Source organism: Oncorhynchus mykiss, chromosome 15, assembly GCF_013265735.2.
Source record: "Oncorhynchus mykiss isolate Arlee chromosome 15, USDA_OmykA_1.1, whole genome shotgun sequence".
NCBI lineage: Eukaryota > Metazoa > Chordata > Actinopteri > Salmoniformes > Salmonidae > Oncorhynchus > Oncorhynchus mykiss.
In genome coordinates, this window is record NC_048579.1 from 68194935 (window position 1) to 68217239 (window position 22305).

The 22305-nt window shown below is 49.7% G+C and overlaps 1 protein-coding gene across 1 annotated transcript in view; it reads right to left on the bottom strand.

Moving 5' to 3' along the window:
* LOC110513021 (exocyst complex component 4-like) overlaps positions 1 to 22305 on the bottom strand; it is a 241406-nt gene that overhangs the window by 196403 nt on the left and 22698 nt on the right. Inside the window, exons 6-7 of the mRNA XM_036945079.1 lie at positions 16498 to 16744; positions 3998 to 4172 (exon numbers count right to left, since the gene is read on the bottom strand). Of these exons, the coding sequence (XP_036800974.1) occupies positions 3998 to 4172; positions 16498 to 16744 (422 nt within the window). The remainder of the gene's footprint in view (positions 1 to 3997; positions 4173 to 16497; positions 16745 to 22305) is intronic.

Here is a 22305-nt window from a genome sequence, read left to right on the forward strand (position 1 = left end):
CTAGGGATGGGGGTGTGGCCAGGCACTAGGGATGGGGGTGTGGCCAGGCACTAGGGATGGGGGTGTGGCCAGGCACTAGGGATGGGGGTGTGGCCAGGCACTAGGGATGCAGGTGTGGCCAGGCACTAGGGATGGGGGTGTGGCCAGGCAATATGGATGGGGTTGTGTGCAGACACTAGGGATGGGGGTGTGGCCCGGCACTAGGGATGGGGGTGTGGCCAGGCACAAGGGATGCGGGTGTGGCCCGGCACTAGGGATGGGGGTGTGGCCAGGCACTAGGGATGGAGGTGTGGCCAAGCACTAGGGATGGAGGTGAGGCCAGGCACTAGGGATGGGGGTGTGGCCAGGCACTAGGGATGCGGGTGTGGCCAGGCACTAGGGATGGGGGTGTGGCCAGGCACTAGGGATGGAGGTGTGACCAGGCACTAGGGATGGGGGTGTGGCCAGGCACTAGGGATGGGGGTGTGGCCAGGCACTAGGGATGGGGGTGTGGCCAGGCACTAGGGATGGAGGTGTGACCAGGCACTAGGGATGGGGGTGTGACCAGGCACTAGGGATGGGGATGTGGCCAGGCACTAGGGATGGAGGTGTTGCCAGGCACTAGGGATGGGGGTGTGACTAGGGATGGGGGTGTGATTAGGGATGGGGGTGTGACTAGGGATGGTGGTGTGACCAGGCACTAGGGATGGGGGTGTGACCAGGAACTAGAGATGGGGGTGTGACTAGGGATGGGGTGTGACCAGGCACTAGGGTTGGGGGTGTGACCAGGCACTAGGGATGGGGGTGTGACCAGGCACTAGGAATGGGGGTGTGACCAGGCACTAGGGATGGAAGTGTGACTAGGGATGGGGGTGTGACCAGGCACTAGGGATGGAGGTGTGACCAGACACTAGGGATGGGGGTGTGACCAGGCTCTAGGGATGGGGGTGTGACCAGGCTCTAGGGATGGGGGTGTGACCAGGCACTAGGGATGGGGGTGTGACCAGGCACTAGGGATGGGGGTGTGACCAGGCTCTAGGGATGGAGGAGGTGTGACCAGGCACTAGGGATGGGGGTGTGACCAGGCTCTAGGGATGGGGGTGTGACCAGGCTCTAGGGATGGGGGTGTGACCAGGCTCTAGGGATGGGGGTGTGACCAGGCTCTAGGGATGGGGGTGTGACCAGGCTCTAGGGATGGGGGTGTGACCAGGCTCTAGGGATGGGGGTGTGACCAGGCTCTAGGGATGGGGGTGTGACCAGGCACTAGGGATGGAGGTGTGACCAGACACTAGGGATGGGGGTGTGACCAGGCTCTAGGGATGGGGGTGTGACCAGGCTCTAGGGATGGGGGTGTGACCAGGCTCTAGGGATGGGGGTGTGACCAGGCTCTAGGGATGGGGGTGTGACCAGGCTCTAGGGATGGGGGTGTGACCAGGCACTAGGGATGGGGGTGTGACCAGGCTCTAGGGATGGGGGTGTGACCAGGCTCTAGGGATGCGGGTGTGGCCAGGCACTAGGGATGGGGGTGTGGCCAGGCACTAGGGATGGAGGAGGTGTGACCAGGCTCTAGGGATGGGGGTGTGACCAGGCTCTAGGGATGCGGGTGTGGCCAGGCACTAGGGATGGGGGTGTGGCCAGGCACTAGGGATGGGGGTGTGACCAGGCTCTAGGGATGGGGGTGTGACCAGGCACTAGGGATGGGGGTGTGGCCAGGCACTAGGGATGGAGGTGTGACCAGGCTCTAGAGATGGGGGTGTGACCAGGCTCTAGGGATGGGGGTGTGACCAGGCACTAGGGATGGGGGTGTGGCCAGGCACTAGGGATGGAGGTGTGACCAGGCTCTAGGGATGGGGGTGTGACCAGGCACTAGGGATGGGGGTGTGGCCAGGCACTAGGGATGGAGGTGTGACCAGGCGTTCTTGTGTATGTTTGTATCTGCTGTACAAAAAAACAAATGTAAAAAAAGATAAACATGGGGCCTCCCGGGTGGCGCAGTGGTCTCGGACACTGGTCTATCGCCACCAGAGACTCTGGGTTCGCGCCGGAGGCTCTGTCGCAGCCGGCCGCGACCGGAAGGTTCATGGGGCGACGCACAATTGGCCTAGCGTCGTCCGGGTTAGGGAGAGTTTGGCCGGCATATCCTTGTCTCATCGCGCACTAGCAACTCCTGTGCCGGGCACAGTGCATGCTAACCAGGTCGCCAGGAGCACTGTGTTTCCTCCAACACATTAGTGCAGCTGGTTGGATGCGCGCTGTGTTAAAGAAGCAGTGCGGCTTGGTTGGGTTGTGTTTCGGAGGACGCATGGCTTTTGACCTTCGTCTCTCCCGAGCCCGTACGGGAGTTGTAGCGATGAGACAAGATAGTAACTACTAACAATTGGATACCACGAAATTGGGGAGAAAAGGGTGTCCATTTTTTATTTTATTTTTTTTACAAAAAAAACATATTATTTAAATAAAATGTATTATGCTGACTACAAAAGGCAAGACTCACTGACATTCTGTCTGCTTTCACAGTCCTACATACAGCCCTGGGCTGTATATAAAGAAACCAAATAGATTTTTACAATGAACGTGTAGTCAATCCACATTAGTAAAGCTTGTGGTCACTAACGGGAAGGCTATATGGGTTCGTGTCATTGGAAGCCTAATCCATACAGACCAAGCTACATGACAGCAGACTGGTTTGGAGAGAAAAGTCAGAGACCATATCTAGAAAACCAGTCCGAGAACCATGATGTGGATCCTCACTCCTCCATCTGTAGTTTGACTGTAGACTCTTTAATGCTCAGAGCTCAAGCTGGAGCCCAGCCATCACTCACATGTGTGACAGGATAATACCCTGGAGCTACACCTCACAATGACTCCCTCCACAGGGGATAGCTAGCTTCACGTTACTGGACCGCTTCCCCAGCGTAACTGGCTGTTCCCGAGCCAACGTCCCCTCTGGCTGCTCCGTTTCATCATCAGACCTGTGTTCCGTTCTCATCCTTCCCCTCGTTTCCACACTTCACTACACTCTGAAATGTGTCCACCTACACACAGGCTTACGTCTTAGAACCCGACGGAAGAAATCAAGCGCTACGGATTTCATCATCGTGTCAGATTAGGAATAAAAAAATATATAAATTATACAGTGGGGTTGATGTTAGTTGTGACACACACAGGAACAGGCACTTCCTCTGATTGCCTGGTTTAATTGCAGTCCTTTAATTGGTGCGTGTCGGCTGCACTGTGTTTGCTCTCTGCTCCCGTCTGATTGGCTGAGATGATGAGCAGCTGTTTGGAAGTGACCTATGACAGATCCCTGAACAACGCCCCATATAAGGCAGGCACCCCCAGCACTCACTGACTAGACTAGGGGAGAGAGTTTTTGTGTGTGCTTGTTTGAATATGTGTGTTTTTCAATGTGTTTTTTTTATACACGTGTGTGTACTCTCAGCACTCGTTCCACAAGAATAATCTCTTCTTTGAAAAGAAAGACAACATTGACTGGCTGCACAAACGAGTGTTGGGTGAAACACTGCCAGGATTCCTAGCTGGATGCACAACACACACACAGAGGTAACAGCATTCAAGGAATTAGCCTACATTCCTCCTGCTATAGATACGACATGCTTTCACAGTCACACCCCCCCGGGCCGCATATGAAGAACCAGATTGATTTCTACAATGAACGTGTACAGTAAATAGCCAATCTGCATTAGTAAAGATTTTCGTCACTAAAGGTAAAGCTATATCTGTTTTTGTCATTGTTGTTGATGTCTGAACAGTGAGTCTTGTCTCTCCTAGTTAACATCATGTGTGATCATTCCTGCTCATGGAAGCCTAATCTATGCTTTCACAGTCTAAAGGTTTAACCACATGTGTGCAAATCGTCTGCTGCAATATCATCCGTGAATCTTTATGGATACACAGAACGGCAGATGGATCTTTGTAGATATTTTTTATTTGTGTGTGGTGCAGGGATTCGGGACTGTGATGGACTCAAAAGTTGACATTTTAAACTTGAACTGACCTGGAGCACGGTCTGGATCTTAGCAGAGACGTCGGCTAGCTCATAGAGCTTGATGCCCTCCTGGGCTCCGTTGGGGGACACCACGATCTGCTGCAGGTGGGCCAGCACCACACTGTGGGCCGCAGCCACCGCGTTGAACTTGTCAAACAGCAGCTCCAGCAGTTCCAGCAGCAGCCTGCAGAGGGCAGCAGAGATAGAGGCTGTGGTGAGGACGGCTGGTGGGACAACAGGTGAAGAAGCTGCGATACACAGCCCAAACATTGGCCCTGCTAGAATATTCAAAATGCCTCCTTCCTTCCTTCTGAAATGACTTCAAGGAAGAGAGGAAAGGAATGATACAGTTGAAGAGTATTAGAACAGGGCCCTAAGATACAGCAGGTACTAAGGCCCAGTTTGAATTCCTTTCAAATGCACCTTTCTTCCTTCCTAGGGTTTTACCTCAGTGTTAGAGTGATTACATTAAGGAAGGGAGAATGGTTGATATTTGAACAGCAATTCAAACTGTTCTTATCAATTCATCCCAGGTCAGTTGTATTGTGAGGCTCACACAGGTTTAGAGTTAGAACAGAGGCAAAGACAACTGATCCTGGACCAGTGATGGTGGACTATCAGGAGGTCTCTCCAAGGCAGCACCACTCCTGTCAGCCTCCAGGTCTAAAAGCTCCTCTCTAATCTCATTGACTCTCATTCAATAACTGACTACTAACAGACAAGCTAATGCACAGCAGTCAAAACCATTCTGACCTCAGCTCAATGCTAAAGCTAAATAATGAATTTATTTTTCTGATTGGAACCTGCTCGTTAGTAGAGTACTTCAGCTCTTCAGCCTCCACCAGTCCACACAAGGACCAATCTTTCAATGTAAAGAGGGACCATTCAATAAGTGTTCTTTTAATTGTGGTTGATAAGTGCATATATCTGTTGGAACAGGAGTGGAGCACTTCGTTGTAGTAAGGTACTACATATCAGAGGAGAAGTATTTAACAATGTAAGCATTCTCTCTAAGCATACTGTATTCTGACCTGAAATATACAACACTATAGCCTATAGAGGACAAGTGACCAAACAGGTACTGAAGTCAAGCCGTCAGACCACCGAGCAAGGCATTAGCTGTCAGTTTAGAGTCTCCTCAGGCCAGATTAGGCTTTGTACATGTGGCGTTAACCAACCTTCAAAAATTCAAATTCATTAGCTTAATAAACATTCATAAATCTAGTTGAATCGGCAGGCAAAAGGAGTCTCATCCAGGTAGTTTGGGCTGAGCGGTTGAAAAGAACAGTCTAGGTACTGGCAGAGTGCTTCCCCAGTCACACAGAGGCAGCTGGCTCTGACTACAATTAGCAGCATCTGTCAAAGTCTCTGGTTCCACTAGGACTCACACACATCTGGTGCTCTTTTGTTTTCAGGGATGTGGGGACACTTCTGACTTTATTTACTGAGGAAGGTTGGGCTAAACTCTGTGCCGGATCTGAACGGTACACATACACCAGAGGAGGTACTGTGTGGAATGAAGAGTGAGTGAATGACAGAGAGTTTGGGAGAGACTCGGGTCTTTGCCTACCTTTTTAAACTTTAGACGAATGTTACATGAAAACATTTGGGTGGGGGAAAATGAAGGAGAGAGATGGATGGAGGGTGTTTGGTTGGTAGTCCATCACTAGACTGGTAGACAGAGAGGGTGTATGTTATGAATGGTTAAGGACATACAATGTTATGAATGGTTAGGGACAGAGACAGAGAGGGTGTATGTTATGAATGGTTAGGGACAGAGACAGGGAGGATGTATGTTATGAATGGTTAGGGACAGACAGGATGTATGTTATGAATGGTTAGGGACAGGCAGGATGTATGTTATGAATGGTTAGGGACAGAGACATGGAGGATGTATGTTATGAATGGTTAGGGACAGGCAGGATGTATGTTATGAATGGTTAGGGACAGACAGGGAGGATGTATGTTATGAATGGTTAGGGACAGAGACAGAGAGGATGTATGTTATGAATGGTTAGGGACAGGCAGACAGGGAGGATGTATGTTATGAATGGTTAGGGACAGGCAGGATGTATGTTATGAATGGTTAGGGACAGAGACAGGGAGGATGTATGTTATGAATGGTTAGGGACAGAGACAGAGAGGATGTATGTTATGAATGGTTAGGGACAGGCAGACAGACAGGGAGGATGTATGTTATGAATGGTTAGGGACAGGCAGACAGGCAGGATGTATGTTATGAATGGTTAGGGACAGGCAGACAGGGAGGATGTATGTTATGAATGGTTAGGGACAGGCAGGATGTATGTTATGAATGGTTAGGGACAGGCAGACAGGCAGGATGTATGTTATGAATGGTTAGGGACAAACAGGATGTATGTTATGAATGGTTAGGGACAGGCAGGATGTATGTTATGAATGGTTAGGGACAGACAGGATGTATGTTATGAATGGTTAGGGACAGGCAGACAGGGAGGATGTATGTTATGAATGGTTAGGGACAGGCAGACAGGGAGGATGTATGTTATGAATGGTTAGGGACAGGCAGGATGTATGTTATGAATGGTTAGGGTCAGAGACAGGGAGGATGTATGTTATGAATGGTTAGGGACAGACAGGGAGGATGTATGTTATGAATGGTTAGGGACAGACAGGGAGGATGTATGTTATGAATGGTTAGGGACAGACAGGGAGGATGTATGTTATGAATGGTTAGGGACAGGCAGGCAGACAGGGAGGATGTATGTTATGAATGGTTAGGGACAGACAGGGAGGATGTATGTTATGAATGGTTAGGGACAGGCAGACAGGATGTATGTTATGAATGGTTAGGGACAGGCAGACAGGGAGGATGTATGTTATGAATGGTTAGGGACAGGCAGACAGGGAGGATGTATGTTATGAATGGTTAGGGACAGACAGACAGGGAGGATGTATGTTATGAATGGTTAGGGACAGAGAGAGAGGGTGTATGTTATGAATGGTTAGGGACAGGCAGGATGTATGTTATGAATGGTTAGGGACAGACAGACAGGCAGGATGTATGTTATGAATGGTTAGGGACAGAGAGAGAGGGTGTATGTTATGAATGGTTAGGGACAGGCAGGATGTATGTTATGAATGGTTAGGGACAGACAGACAGGCAGGATGTATGTTATGAATGGTTAGGGACAGACAGGATGTATGTTATGAATGGTTAGGGACAGACAGGCAGGATGTATATTATGAATGGTTAGGGACAGGCAGGATGTATATTATGAATGGTTAGGAACAAGCAGACAGGATGTATGTTATGAATGGTTAGGGACAGAGACAGGGAGGATGTATGTTATGAATGGTTAGGGACAGGCAGGATGTATGTTATGAATGGTTAGGGACAGACAGACAGGCAGGATGTATGTTATGAATGGTTAGGGACAGACAGACAGGCAGGATGTATGTTATGAATGGTTAGGGACAGAGAGAGAGGGTGTATGTTATGAATGGTTAGGGACAGAGACAGGCAGGATGTATGTTATGAATGGTTAGGAACAGGCAGGATGTATGTTATGAATGGTTAGGGACAGACAGACAGGCAGGATGTATGTTATGAATGGTTAGGGACAGAGAGAGAGGGTGTATGTTATGAATGGTTATGGACAGACAGACAGGCAGGATGTATGTTATGAATGGTTAGGGACAGACAGACAGGCAGGATGTATGTTATGAATGGTTAGGGACAGAGAGAGAGGGTGTATGTTATGAATGGTTATGGACAGACAGACAGGCAGGATGTATGTTATGAATGGTTAGGGACAGACAGACAGGCAGGATGTATGTTATGAATGGTTAGGGACAGGAACAAATCACAATGAGACATACCTCAGTGAGCATGAGGGGTCCATCCTATGTGGTGAAGAGACACAATGGGATCTCTCTTCCACACACACACACTAACACACACTTGCTCACACACACACACACAGCCCCCCCACCAGGTTCTGACCTTTCACCTGTTCTCTTCACTCATCCCTCATTCGATGTGATGAATCTCTGGTTTTCCAGAGCAGAGAAGGAGAGAGAGAGAGCCCCATTACCCTCGTTATCTCACACAGCAGGCCATTCTAATAGATCTCCTCATTTCCCAGAAGGATGGAAGACACGGACACCCAGGTGATGGACGACAGAAAGAGGGGCTCCGGAGCGAGGAGGGATCACGCACTGCGGTCAAGCGCTCATTCAGGGTGTGTGTGTGTATGTGTTTAAGTGTGAATTAGTCTGTGTGTTAATACATATGTGTGTGTTGAGTGAAAGAGAGAGTGTGTGTGTGTGTGTGTGTGTGTGTGTGTGTGTGTGTGTGTGTGTGTGTGTGCGTGTTTAGCATGCCGTGTCAGGTGGGCTAGGTGGGACCCTAACTCACCCAGGAGAATGTTATTTATTGTCGCCTGTAGTGTCTTCACAGGAACCATCACGCTAAGTGACTGTGCCAGGTCATCACCCCGACACACACACACACACAACTGGCCGTATGAAATAAACTGGCTATATGATCAGCCATAGTCCATAACATGGCTAGTTGCATCATCAGACATACTGTATGTACCAGGGTAGCAACATTCCCAGGCTTCTAACCTGGATTTCTAGAAAACCTGGGAATTTGGGGAAAGTTGTCAGAACATTGCAAGTCTAACCAGGATAAAAATCAACAGATCTTCAATATGACAATTCAATATGTCTGTGACACCATCTGAGTAGCGATCACCATGTCAACCAAATTCCTCTATTAGATTAGAAGAGACAAAGCACAGGACATCTGTATTCTGTGTTTAAATCAAAGGACTGCACACTGAGGATGTTTTACAGGAACCCGTCAGAGACGCTGTGTAATACGCTGGGCATTATCTACTGAACAGCACCATCTATGTGTTACTCATTACGCAAGAAAGAACACCTTGCTACACTACTTATATAGAGGTTTCCATAGCAACGGGCCTCGGCTTGAACTTGCGTGTGTGCGTGTACAAACACACGCACATACACACACTAAAGTAAAACGGATATGGAGAAGGTGGGGTTGAAAACAAGCTGCACTGCATTGTCCTATACTGGAGTCAGATGAGATTCAGCACACAGTGGGAGGGCCAAGGCCTGACCCAACATCTCACAGAATAACAACACTTAGTCTATCTTTTAAATGCTACAACATCAATGGACTGTGTGTGTGTGTGTGTGTGTGTGTGTGTGTGTGTGTGTGTATCTTGGCATGTTTATGTTTAAAGCAGCAGTGTGTCTGTTTCTTCATGGTCTGGCAGGTGTTGTCCCAAATGTCCTGCCACTACTGTGTTTAACACCTGATTGGCTGTCTGTCTAGACGTCTGACTATCACTGGTGTTGCATAGCGTCCCGAAAAGTTGTCCCCTCCTTTTTGCCCTTGTTCACTCACCTTAACAGATCGGAGACTAACAGGGTAGGTGTTAAAACTCTACCTAGTTTCCTCCATATTGACTAACTGGGTAGGTGTTAAAACTCTACCTAGTTTCCTCCATATTGACTAACTGGGTAGGTGTTAAAACTCTACCTAGTTTCCTCCATATTGACTAACTGGGTAGGTGTTAAAACTCTACCTAGTCTCCTCCATATTGACTAACTGGGTAGGTGTTAAAACTCTACCTAGTTTCCTCCATATTGACTAACTGGGTAGGTGTTAAAACTCTACCTAGTTTCCTCCATATTGACTAACTGGGTAGGTGTTAAAACTCTACCTAGTCTCCTCCATATTGACTAACTGGGTAGGTGTTAGTTAAAACTCTACCTAGTTTCCTCCATATTGACTAACAGGGTAGGTGTTAAAACTCTACCTAGTTTCCTCCATATTGACTAACTGGGTAGGTGTTAAAACTCTACCTAGTCTCCTCCATATTGACTAACTGGGTAGGTGTTAGTTAAAACTACCTAGTTGCCTCCATATTGACTAACTGGGTAGGTGTTAAAACTCTACCTAGTTTCCTCCATATTGACTAACTGGGTAGGTGTTAAAACTCTACCTAGTCTCCTCCATATTGACTAACTGGGTAGGTGTTAGTTAAAACTACCTAGTTGCCTCCATATTGACTAACTGGGTAGGTGTTAAAACTCTACCTAGTTTCCTCCATATTGACTAACTGGGTAGGTGTTAAAACTCTACCTAGTTTCCTCCATATTGACTAACTGGGTAGGTGTTAGTTAAAACTACCTAGTTTCCTCCATATTGATTAACAGGGTAGGTGATAAAACTACCTAGTTGCCTCCATATTGACTAACTGGGTAGGTGTTAAAACTCTACCTAGTTTCCTCCATATTGCCTTCACTTATCCATTCGTGTCAGATCCGTGAAGGGGAGTCTGAAACTAGGAAAGAGGAGAGGGAGATAACCTTTCTGGAATGAAATGCAGCCAAGGCCTCAGCACTAACCTAAACCCAGTAGCCACAATGGTGAACCAACGACCGACCACCTCTTGAAACGTGGACAACGGCTAGGTTTAGAGGGCACAAGATACACACACAGACACCGTGAAAACAGACGGAGAGACAACGAGAGAAACGGAGGCCAAGAAAAACAAGTGTTCATCTCAGCTGAAGGTAAGTGCTTTCTTAAGTGCCGTCATTATATCTCTTCTCTTCCAGTATCTTTTGCTTTCCTGTTTTTTTTTTCTACGGAGTGAATGAATGCTGAGGGAAAATGCAGAGGCTGGGTCTTGGCTTTCTGGATTACTCCATTACCTTAAATGAGGGAGTTATGGAGAACAGAGGAGGCTGAGGAGAGGGAGAACAGAGGAGGCTGAGGAGAGGGAGAACAGAGGAGGCTGAGGAGAGAGAGAACAGAGGAGGCTGAGGAGAGAGAGAACAGAGGAGGCTGAGGAGAGGGAGAACAGAGGAGGCTGAGGAGAGAGAGAACAGAGGAGGCTGAGGAGAGAGAGAACAGATGAGGCTGAGGAGAGAGAGAACAGAGGAGGCTGAGGAGAGGGAGAACAGAGGAGGCTGAGGAGAGGGAGAACAGAGGAGGCTGAGGAGAGGGAGAACAGAGGAGGCTGAGGAGAGGGAGAACAGAGGAGTCTGAGGAGAGGGAGAACAGAGGAGGCTGAGGAGAGGGAGAACAGAGGAGGCTGAGGAGAGGGAGAACAGAGGAGGCTGAGGAGAGAGAGAACAGAGGAGGCTGAGGAGAGAGAGAACAGAGGAGGCTGAGGAGAGGGAGAACAGAGGAGGCTGAGGAGAGGGAGAACAGAGGAGGCTGAGGAGAGGGAGAACAGAGGAGGCTGAGGAGATGGAGAACAGAGGAGACTGGGGAGATGGAGAACAGAGGAGGCTGAGGAGATGGAGAACAGAGGAGGCTGAGGAGATGGAGAACAGAGGAGACTGGGGAGATGGAGAACAGAGGAGGCTGAGGAGAGGGTGTGCTTAACTGTTTGCTTTATTAGGGTTTCCACAATGAGATACGGAGAGAGAGGGAGGTGAGGATAGAGACTAATCAAAAATAATTTTCTAGCAGTTCACTCGCTCCCAAAACACCCTTGTCGTACTCACTCTGTCTAAAGCTAAAGAGCTTGGATAGAAAAGCCCGGGATTCAATTGAAACGTGTCTCTTCTTGCTTGATAGTTTGTTTGCTTATTAGTGATGGAGACACAGACACATACAGTACCTCTCCTCCACTGTTCCTACCTCACCTCAGACACATACAGTACCTCTCCTCACACATACAGTACCTCTCCTCCCCTGTTCCTACCTCACCTCAGAACCATACAGTACCTCACCTCAGACACATACAGTACCTCTCCTCACACATACAGTGCCTCTCCTCCCCTGTTCCTACCTCACCTCAGAACCATACAGTACCTCTCCTCGGACACATACAGTACCTCTCCTCAGACACATACAGTACCTCACCTCACACATACAGTACCTCTCCTCAGACACATACAGTACCTCACCTCAGACACATACAGTACCTCTCCTCAGACACATACAGTACCTCTCCTCAGACACATACAGTACCTCTCCTCAGACACATACAGTACCTCTCCTCAGACACATACAGTACCTCTCCTCAGACACATACAGTACCTCACCTCAGACACATACAGTACCTCTCCTCCACTGTTCCTACCTCACCTCAGACACATACAGTACCTCTCCTCAGAAACATACAGTACCTCTCCTCAGAAACATACAGTACCTCTCCTCAGACACATACAGTACCTCTCCTCAGACACATACAGTACCTCACCTCAGACACATACAGTACCTCACCTCAGACACATACAGTACCTCTCCTCAGACACATACAGTACCTCTCCTCAGACACATACAGTACCTCTCCTCAGACACATACAGTACCTCTCCTCAGACACATACAGTACCTCTCCTCAGACACATACAGTACCTCTCCTCAGACACATACAGTACCTCTCCTCAGAAACATACAGTACCTCTCCTCAGAAACATACAGTACCTCTCCTCAGAAACATACAGTACCTCTCCTCAGACACATACAGTACCTCTCCTCAGACACATACAGTACCTCTCCTCAGACACATACAGTACCTCTCCTCAGACACATACAGTACCTCTCCTCAGACACATACAGTACCTCTCCTCAGACACATACAGTACCTCTCCTCAGACACATACAGTACCTCTCCTCAGACACATACAGTACCTCTCCTCAGACACATACAGTACCTCTCCTCAGACACATACAGTACCTCTCCTCAGAAACATACAGTACCTCTCCTCAGAAACATACAGTACCTCTCCTCAGAAACATACAGTACCTCTCCTCAGAAACATACAGTACCTCTCCTCAGACACATACAGTACCTCTCCTCAGACACATACAGTACCTCTCCTCAGACACATACAGTACCTCTCCTCAGACACATACAGTACCTCTCCTCAGAAACATACAGTACCTCTCCTCAGAAACATACAGTACCTCTCCTCAGACACATACAGTACCTCTCCTCAGACACATACAGTACCTCTCCTCAGACACATACAGTACCTCTCCTCAGACACATACAGTACCCCTCCTCCACTGTTCCTACCTCACCTTAGCGAGTGAGTTGGACAAAACTATACACCCAAAGGCCCTGTTTGAAAACCCACAATGCATCCTTCCCTCCTTGAAGACATCACAAATTCCATGTGAGATTAGTGGTCACTTCAAGGAAGGAAAGGCTGCTGGTCTGCTATCCCACCCTCCACCCCTACCTCCATCTCTCCCTACCTGCATCTTTACCTGCATCCTGCCTTCCCTCCTCCTACACCTGCATCTTTACCTGCACCCTGCCTTCCCTCCTCCTCCACCCCTACCTGCATCTTTACCTGCATCCTGCCTTCCCTCCTCCTTCACCTGCATCTTTACCTGCATCCTGCCTTCCCTCCTCCTACACCTGCATCTTTACCTGCATCCTGCCTTCCCTCCTCCACCACCCCTACCTGCATCTTTACCTGCATCCTGCCTTCCCTCCTCCTACACCTGCATCTTTACCTGCATCCTGCCTTCCCTCCTCCACCACCCCTACCTGCATCTTTACCTGCATCCTGCCTTCCCTCCTCCACCACCCCTACCTGCATCTTTACCTGCATCCTGCCTTCCCTCCTCCACCACCCCTACCTGCATCTTTACCTGCACCCTGCCTTCCCTCCTCCACCACCCCTACCTGCATCTTTACCTGCATCCTGCCTTCCCTCCTCCTCCACCCCTACCTGCATCTTTACCTGCATCCTGCCTTCCCTCCTCCTCCACCCCTACCTGCATCTTTACCTGCATCCTGCCTTCCCTCCTCCTCCACCCCTACCTGCATCTTTACCTGCATCCTGCCTTCCCTCCTCCTCCACCCCTACCTGCATCTTTACCTGCATCCTGCCTTCCCTCCTCCTCCACCCCTACCTGCATCTTTACCTGCATCCTGCCTTCCCTCCTCCTACACCTGCATCTTTACCTGCATCCTGCCTTCCCTCCTCCACCACCCCTACCTGCATCTTTACCTGCATCCTGCCTTCCCTCCTCCTCCACCCCTACCTGCATCTTTACCTGCATCCTGCCTTCCCTCCTCCTCCACCCCTACCTGCATCTTTACCTGCATCCTGCCTTCCCTCCCCCTCCACCCCTACCTGCATCTTTACCTGCATCCTGCCTTCCCACCTCCTACACCTGCATCTTTACCTGCATCCTGCCTTCCCTCCTCCTCCACCCCTACCTGCATCCTGCCTTCCCTCCTCCTACACCTGCATCTTTACCTCCACCCTGCCTTCCCTCCTCCACCACCCCTACCTGCATCTTTACCTGCATCCTGCCTTCCCACCTCCTACACCTGCATCTTTACCTGCATCCTGCCTTCCCTCCTCCTACACCTGCATCTTTACCTGCATCCTGCCTTCCCTCCTCCTAAACCTGCATCTTTACCTGCATCCTGCCTTCCCTCCTCCTCCACCCCTACCTGCATCTTTACCTGCATCCTGCCTTCCCTCCTCCTCCACCCCTACCTGCATCTTTACCTGCATCCTGCCTTCCCTCCTCCTCCACCTGCATCTTTACCTGCATCCTGCCTTCCCTCCTCCACCACCCCTACCTGCATCTTTACCTGCATCCTGCCTTCCCTCCTCCTCCACCTGCATCTTTACCTGCATCCTGCCTTCCCTCCTCCACCACCCCTACCTGCATCTTTACCTGCATCCTGCCTTCCCTCCTCCTCCACCTGCATCTTTACCTGCATCCTGCCTTCCCTCCTCCTACACCTGCATCTTTACCTGCATCCTGCCTTCCCTCCTCCTCCACCCCTACCTGCATCTTTACCTGCATCCTGCCTTCTCTCCTCCTCCACCCCTACCTGCATCTTTACCTGCATCCTGCCTTCCCACCTCCTACACCTGCATCTTTACCTGCATCCTGCCTTCCCTCCTCCTCCACCCCTACCTGCATCTTTACCTGCATCCTGCCTTCCCTCCTCCTACACCTACATCTTTACCTGCATCCTGCCTTCCCTCCTCCTCCACCCCTACCTGCATCTTTACCTGCATCCTGCCTTCCCTCCTCCACCACCCCTACCTGCATCTTTACCTGCACCCTGCCTTCCCTCCTCCACCACCCCTACCTGCATCTTTACCTGCATCCTGCCTTCCCTCCTCCTCCACCCCTACCTGCATCTTTACCTGCATCCTGCCTTCCCTCCTCCTCCACCCCTACCTGCATCTTTACCTGCATCCTGCCTTCCCTCCTCCTCCACCCCTACCTGCATCTTTACCTGCATCCTGCCTTCCCTCCTCCTCCACCCCTACCTGCATCTTTACCTGCATCCTGCCTTCCCTCCTCCTCCACCCCTACCTGCATCTTTACCTGCATCCTGCCTTCCCTCCTCCTCCACCCCTACCTGCATCTTTACCTGCATCCTGCCTTCCCTCCTCATCCACCCCTACCTGCATCTTTACCTGCATCCTGCCTTCCCTCCCCCTCCACCCCTACCTGCATCTTTACCTGCATCCTGCCTTCCCACCTCCTACACCTGCATCTTTACCTGCATCCTGCCTTCCCTCCTCCTCCTCCTCCTGCACCTGCATCTTTACCTCCACCCTGCCTTCCCTCCTCCACCACCCCTACCTGCATCTTTACCTGCATCCTGCCTTCCCACCTCCTACACCTGCATCTTTACCTGCATCCTGCCTTCCCTCCTCCTACACCTGCATCTTTACCTGCATCCTGCCTTCCCTCCTCCTACACCTGCATCTTTACCTGCATCCTGCCTTCCCTCCTCCTCCACCCCTACCTGCATCTTTACCTGCATCCTGCCTTCCCTCCTCCTCCACCCCTACCTGCATCTTTACCTGCATCCTGCCTTCCCTCCTCCTCCGCCCCTACCTGCATCTTTACCTGCATCCTGCCTTCCCTCCTCCACCACCCCTACCAGCATCTTTACCTGCATCCTGCCTTCCCTCCTCCTCCACCTGCATCTTTACCTGCATCCTGCCTTCCCTCCTTCTTCACCTGCATCTTTACCTGCATCCTGCCTTCCCTCCTCCTACACCCCTACCTGCATCTTTACCTGCATCCTGCCTTCCCTCCTCCTCCACCTGCATCTTTACCTGCATCCTGCCTTCCCTCCTCCACCACCCCTACCTGCATCTTTACCTGCATCCTGCCTTCTCTCCTCCTCCACCCCTACCTGCATCTTTACCTGCATCCTGCCTTCCCTCCTCCTACATCTTTACCTGCATCCTGCCTTCCCTCCTCCTCCACCCCTACCTGTATCTTTACCTGCATCCTGCCTTCCCTCCTCCTCCACCCCTACCTGCATCTTTACCTGCATCCTGCCTTCCCTCCTCCTCCACCCCTACCTGCATCTTTACCTGCATCCTGCCTTCCCTCCTCCTCCACCCCTACCTGCATCTTTACCTGCACCCCTCCATCCCACCTTCCCTCCTCCTCCACCCCTACCTGCATCTTTACCTGCACCCCTCCATCCCACCTTCCAGTCTTCCCTCCACCCCTCCCTACCTGGGCTGGCTCTCTGTGGCTAGGTTCTCTCCTCTCTGGTAGGCGTGATCAGCTATTTGGGTAGTGGATCTCTTCAGTATCTGCTTCAGCTCAGGCTCCAGGCGCTCCATGATGGCCTTGACAGCCTCAGGGATCTTCTTGAGCTTGGCCAGGCCTTTGATGAGGACGCCCATGAACTCTTGGGTGTTCTCCTCCGGGTGCACGTCAGGGTCCTCGCGGGCCTCGTGGTGCGCCTGCAGCTCACGCACTGAAAGAGGGAGTGATGCAGAATGAGAGAAGTGAGAGAGATAGAGAGATAGAAAACATGGGAAGTGACAGAGGGAGAGAAAGATACACAAACACACCCCACAGAGCCCCAGGACAGCAGCACAATTAGACCCAACCAAATCATGAGAAAACAAAAAGATAATTACTTGACACATTGGAAAGAATTTACAAAAAAACAGAGCAAACTAGAATGCTATTTGGCCCTAAACAGAGTGTACACAGCGGCAGAATACCTGACCACTGTCACTGACCCAAACGTAAGGAAAGCTTTAACTATGTAAAGACTCAGTGAGCATAGCCTTGCTATTGAGAAAGGCCGCGTAGGCAGACATGGCTCTCAAGAGAAGACAGGCTATGTGCTCACTGCCCACAAAATGAGGTGGAAAACTGAGCCGTACTTCCTAACATCCTGCCCAATGTATGACCATATTAGAGACAAATATTTCCCTCAGATTACACAGATCCACAAAGAATTCGAATACAAATCCATTTTTGATAAACTCCCATATATACTGTGCCATCACAGCAGCAAGATTTTTGACCTGTTGCCACAAGAAAAGGGCAACCAATGAAGAACAAACACCATTGTAAATACACCCCATATTTATGCTTATATATTTTCTCTTGTGTACTTTAACCATTTGTACATTGTTACAACACTGTATATATGTATATATATATATATATATATATATATATATATATATATATATATATATATATATATAATATGACATTTGTAATGTCTTCATTGTTTTGAAACTTCTGTATGTGTAATGTTCACTGTTAATTTGTATTGTTTATATCACTTTTGTATATTATCTACCTCACTTGCTTTGGCAATGTTAACACACAATTCCCATGCCAATAAAGCCCCTTGAATTGAATTGATACTAGAGCTACAGGATGTGGTACTATTTGAAAGCCAACATACTCATGAAACTTTCTAGAGAGAGACACATGAAAGAATGAGTTGTATAGTTGTAACCATCATCATCCATCTTCATAAACATCATCCTAGTCCTACTGTCATCTCTTTCCTCTCAATGCTATACAGTATTATCATCACCATAACAACCCCGTGCATCTCACCACTCACCACTAGGCGAGCACCTCTTCCTCATCATCACAAACGTGTGAGTGTTTGGATCAAATGAAAACATCCCCACAAGACCTCTTCACCTTTACCTCCCTGATCAGCACCTCAACCCCTCTCTCGCTAAATTGAGAGTAACAGCAGGGCTACGTTCTAATTCCAGTCTGATGATACAGCCTCCGTTTCCCCTTCAAAGCGTTGGAAGCGGGGTACGTTAAGAGAGTTAATGTTTATGTGACGTTAATAGACTTTATTTCTCCTGCCAGCGACTGTAGTTTTTTCACGTCATAATCACTACAATTACCAGCTACTAAATGATGTGCGCTGAGGCCATTAGACGAAGCAGCGTTGTCGACAAAAGCTGGAGAGTTATGCTGTCGTCATCGCGGCACATGGCACTTAGCACGCGGCAGCGGCTAATTGCTTGCGTTTTGCCGTAATAATGTGAGAGGGAAGTGCAGTTAGCGCAGGGAAATGACTTAGGCCCTGGGTGTGAATTAAGAGGCTTCTCTCTCTCTCTACTTGAGTTAGTCAACTAACTCCATCAACAAACAGCAGCAATTATAGGGGAGAGAGTCATCAGTGGGATGGTAGGCTCAGAGGAGGAGACAGGGGGTTGGTAGAGGGAAGATTGGCAGAAGGACAGGGGTAAGGAGAGGGGTTAGGGGTTTCTAAGGCTGGCATTGCGACTGTATTGGAGGTGTGGCTGGCAAAAGGATAGAGGTTAGTGGGGCGAAGAAGAGTGGGGGTCTGGTAATGGCATAGGGACAGAGGTTAGTGGGGTGAAGAAGAGTGGGGGTCTGGTAATGGCATAGGGACAGAGGTTAGTGGGGTGAAGAAGAGTGGGGGTCTGGTAATGGCATAGGGACAGAGGTTAGTGGGGTGAAGAAGAGTGGGGGTCTGGTAATGGCATAGGGACAGAGGTTAGTGGGGAGAGGAAGAGTGGGGGTCTGGTAATGGCATAGGGACAGAGGTTAGTGGGGAGAGGAAGAGTGGGGGTCTGGTAATGGCATAGGGACAGAGGTTGGTGGGGAGAGGAAGAGTGGGGGTCTGGTAATGGCATAGGGACAGAGGTTGGTGGGGAGAGGAAGAGTGGGGATCTGGTAATGGCATAGGGACAGAGGTTAGTGGGGAGAGGAAGAGTGGGGATCTGGTAATGGCATAGGGACAGAGGTTAGTGGGGAGAGGAAGAGTGGGGGTCTGGTAATGGCATAGGGACAGAGGTTAGTGGGGAGAGGAAGAGTGGGGGTCTGGTAATGGCATAGGGACAGAGGTTAGTGGGGAGAGGAAGAGTGGGGGTCTGGTAATGGCATAGGGACAGAGGTTAGTGGGGAGAGGAAGAGTGGGGATCTGGTAATGGCATAGGGACAGAGGTTAGTGGGGAGAGGAAGAGTGGGGGTCTGGTAATGGCATAGGGACAGAGGTTGGTGGGGAGAGGAAGAGTGGGGATCTGGTAATGGCATAGGGACAGAGGTTAGTGGGGAGAGGAAGAGTGGGGATCTGGTAATGGCATAGGGACAGAGGTTAGTGGGGAGAGGAAGAGTGGGGATCTGGTAATGGCATAGGGACAGAGGTTAGTGGGGAGAGGAAGAGTGGGGGTCTGGTAATGGCATAGGGACAGAGGTTAGTGGGGAGAGGAAGAGTGGGGGTCTGGTAATGGCATAGGGACAGAGGTTAGTGGGGAGAGGAAGAGTGGGGGTCTGGTAATGGCATAGGGACAGAGGTTAGTGGGGAGAGGAAGAGTGGGGGTCTGGTAATGGCATAGGGACAGAGGTTAGTGGGGAGAGGAAGAGTGGGGATCTGGTAATGGCATAGGGACAGAGGTTAGTGGGGAGAGGAAGAGTGGGGGTCTGGTAATGGCATAGGGACAGAGGTTGGTGGGGAGAGGAAGAGTGGGGATCTGGTAATGGCATAGGGACAGAGGTTAGTGGGGAGAGGAAGAGTGGGGATCTGGTAATGGCATAGGGACAGAGGTTAGTGGGGAGAGGAAGAGTGGGGATCTGGTAATGGCATAGGGACAGAGGTTAGTGGGGAGAGGAAGAGTGGGGGTCTGGTAATGGCATAGGGACAGAGGTTAGTGGGGAGAGGAAGAGTGGGGGTCTGGTAATGGCATAGGGACAGAGGTTAGTGGGGAGAGGAAGAGTGGGGGTCTGGTAATGGCATAGGGACAGAGGTTAGTGGGGAGAGGAAGAGTGGGGATCTGGTAATGGCATAGGGACAGAGGTTAGTGGGGAGAGGAAGAGTGGGGGTCTGGTAATGGCATAGGGACAGAGGTTGGTGGGGAGAGGAAGAGTGGGGATCTGGTAATGGCATAGGGACAGAGGTTAGTGGGGAGAGGAAGAGTGGGGATCTGGTAATGGCATAGGGACAGAGGTTAGTGGGGAGAGGAAGAGTGGGGATCTGGTAATGGCATAGGGACAGAGGTTAGTGGGGAGAGGAAGAGTGGGGATCTGGTAATGGCATAGGGACAGAGGTTAGTGGGGGTCTGGATTCATTCAAACAAACGTGCTTGGATGGGTTGAGTGGATGGGTGGGTAGGGTCTGGGAGAAAGTTGCAGAGAGAGAGAGAGATGACCAAGATCTCAAGAAAAAATAACTAGACCAGAAAGAAGCTTTTCTTTTTATTTGACCTTTATTTAACTAGGCAAGTCAGTTAACAACAAATTATTATTTACAATGACGGCCCAGGAACAGTGGGTTAACTGCCTTGTTCAGAGGAACAGTGGGTTAACTGCCTTGTTCAGAGGAACAGTGGGTTAACTGCCTTGTTCAGAGGAACAGTGGGTTAACGGCCTTGTTCAGGGGAACAGTGGGTTAACGGCCTTGTTCAGAGGAACAGTGGGTTAACTGCCTTGTTCAGGGGAACAGTGGGTTAACTGCCTTGTTCAGAGGAACAGTGGGTTAACTGCCTTGTTCAGAGGAACAGTGGGTTAACTGCCTTGTTCAGGGGAACAGTGGGTTAACTGCCTTGTTCAGAGGAACAGTGGGTTAACTGCCTTGTTCAGAGGAACAGTGGGTTAACTGCCTTGTTCAGAGGAACAGTGGGTTAACTGCCTTGTTCAGAGGAACAGTGGGTTAACTGCCTTGTTCAGAGGAACAGTGGGTTAACTGCCTTGTTCAGAGGAACAGTGGGTTAACTGCCTTGTTCAGAGGAACAGTGGGTTAACTGCCTTGTTCAGAGGAACAGTGGGTTAACTGCCTTGTTCAGAGGAACAGTGGGTTAACTGCCTTGTTCAGAGGAACAGTGGGTTAACTGCCTTGTTCAGAGGAACAGTGGGTTAACTGCCTTGTTCAGAGGAACAGTGGGTTAACTGCCTTGTTCAGAGGAACAGTGGGTTAACTGCCTTGTTCAGAGGAACAGTGGGTTAACTGCCTTGTTCAGAGGAACAGTGGGTTAACTGCCTTGTTCAGAGGAACAGTGGGTCAACTGCCTTGTACAGGGGAACAGTGGGTTAACTGCCTTGTTCAGGGGAACAGTGGGGTAACTGCCTTGTTCAGAGGAACAGTGGGTTAACTGCCTTGTTCAGGGGAACAGTGGGTTAACTACCTTGTTCAGAGGAACAGTGGGTTAACTGCCTTGTTCAGAGGAACAGTGGGTTAACTGCCTTGTTCAGGGGAACAGTGGGTTAACTGCCTTGTTCAGAGGAACAGTGGGTTAACTACCTTGTTCAGAGGAACAGTGGGTCAACTGCCTTGTTCAGGGGCAGAACGACAGATTTTTATATTGTCAGCCTGATCTTGCAACCTTTCAGTTACAAGTCCAACGCTCTAACTACTAGGCTACCTGCCGCCTTGGGCATCTTAATCATCTTCTTGGTGTTTTCCCAGCTCCACAACCAGGGAATGTCATCAACACACTATAACAAACTCCCCTGTAGACGCTGTAGGTAACTGTTCCACTGTGGCTTATGAGCATAATGAATGTTATCCACCCCACTGTGCTGACAGGAATACATGGTGACTAATGGGAGATATGGAGGGGTGGCAGCTGATGATGATGTTATGAAAACGTATGTACTTGTATGATAACGCCCTAATAATGCTGTGATGTATGAACGAGTACGATAATGCCCTAATAATGTGGCAATGTATGAACGAGTATGATAATGCCCTAATAATGTGGCGATGTATGAACGAGTATGATAATGCTCTAATAATGCCGTGATGTATGAACGAGTATGATAATGCCCTAATAATGCTGTGATGTATGAACGAGTATGATAATGCCCTAATAATGTGGTGATGTATGTACTTGTATGATAATGCCCTAATAATGCTGTGATGTATGAACGAGTACGATAATGCCCTAATAATGTGGCAATGTATGTACTCGTATGATAACGCCCTAATAATGCTGTGATGTATGTACTGTGCTGCAAGGGGGAGGAAATATGAGGCACAGATGGAAGAGATGGAAGCAGGGAGAAGGTGTGCGTGTCATGCGT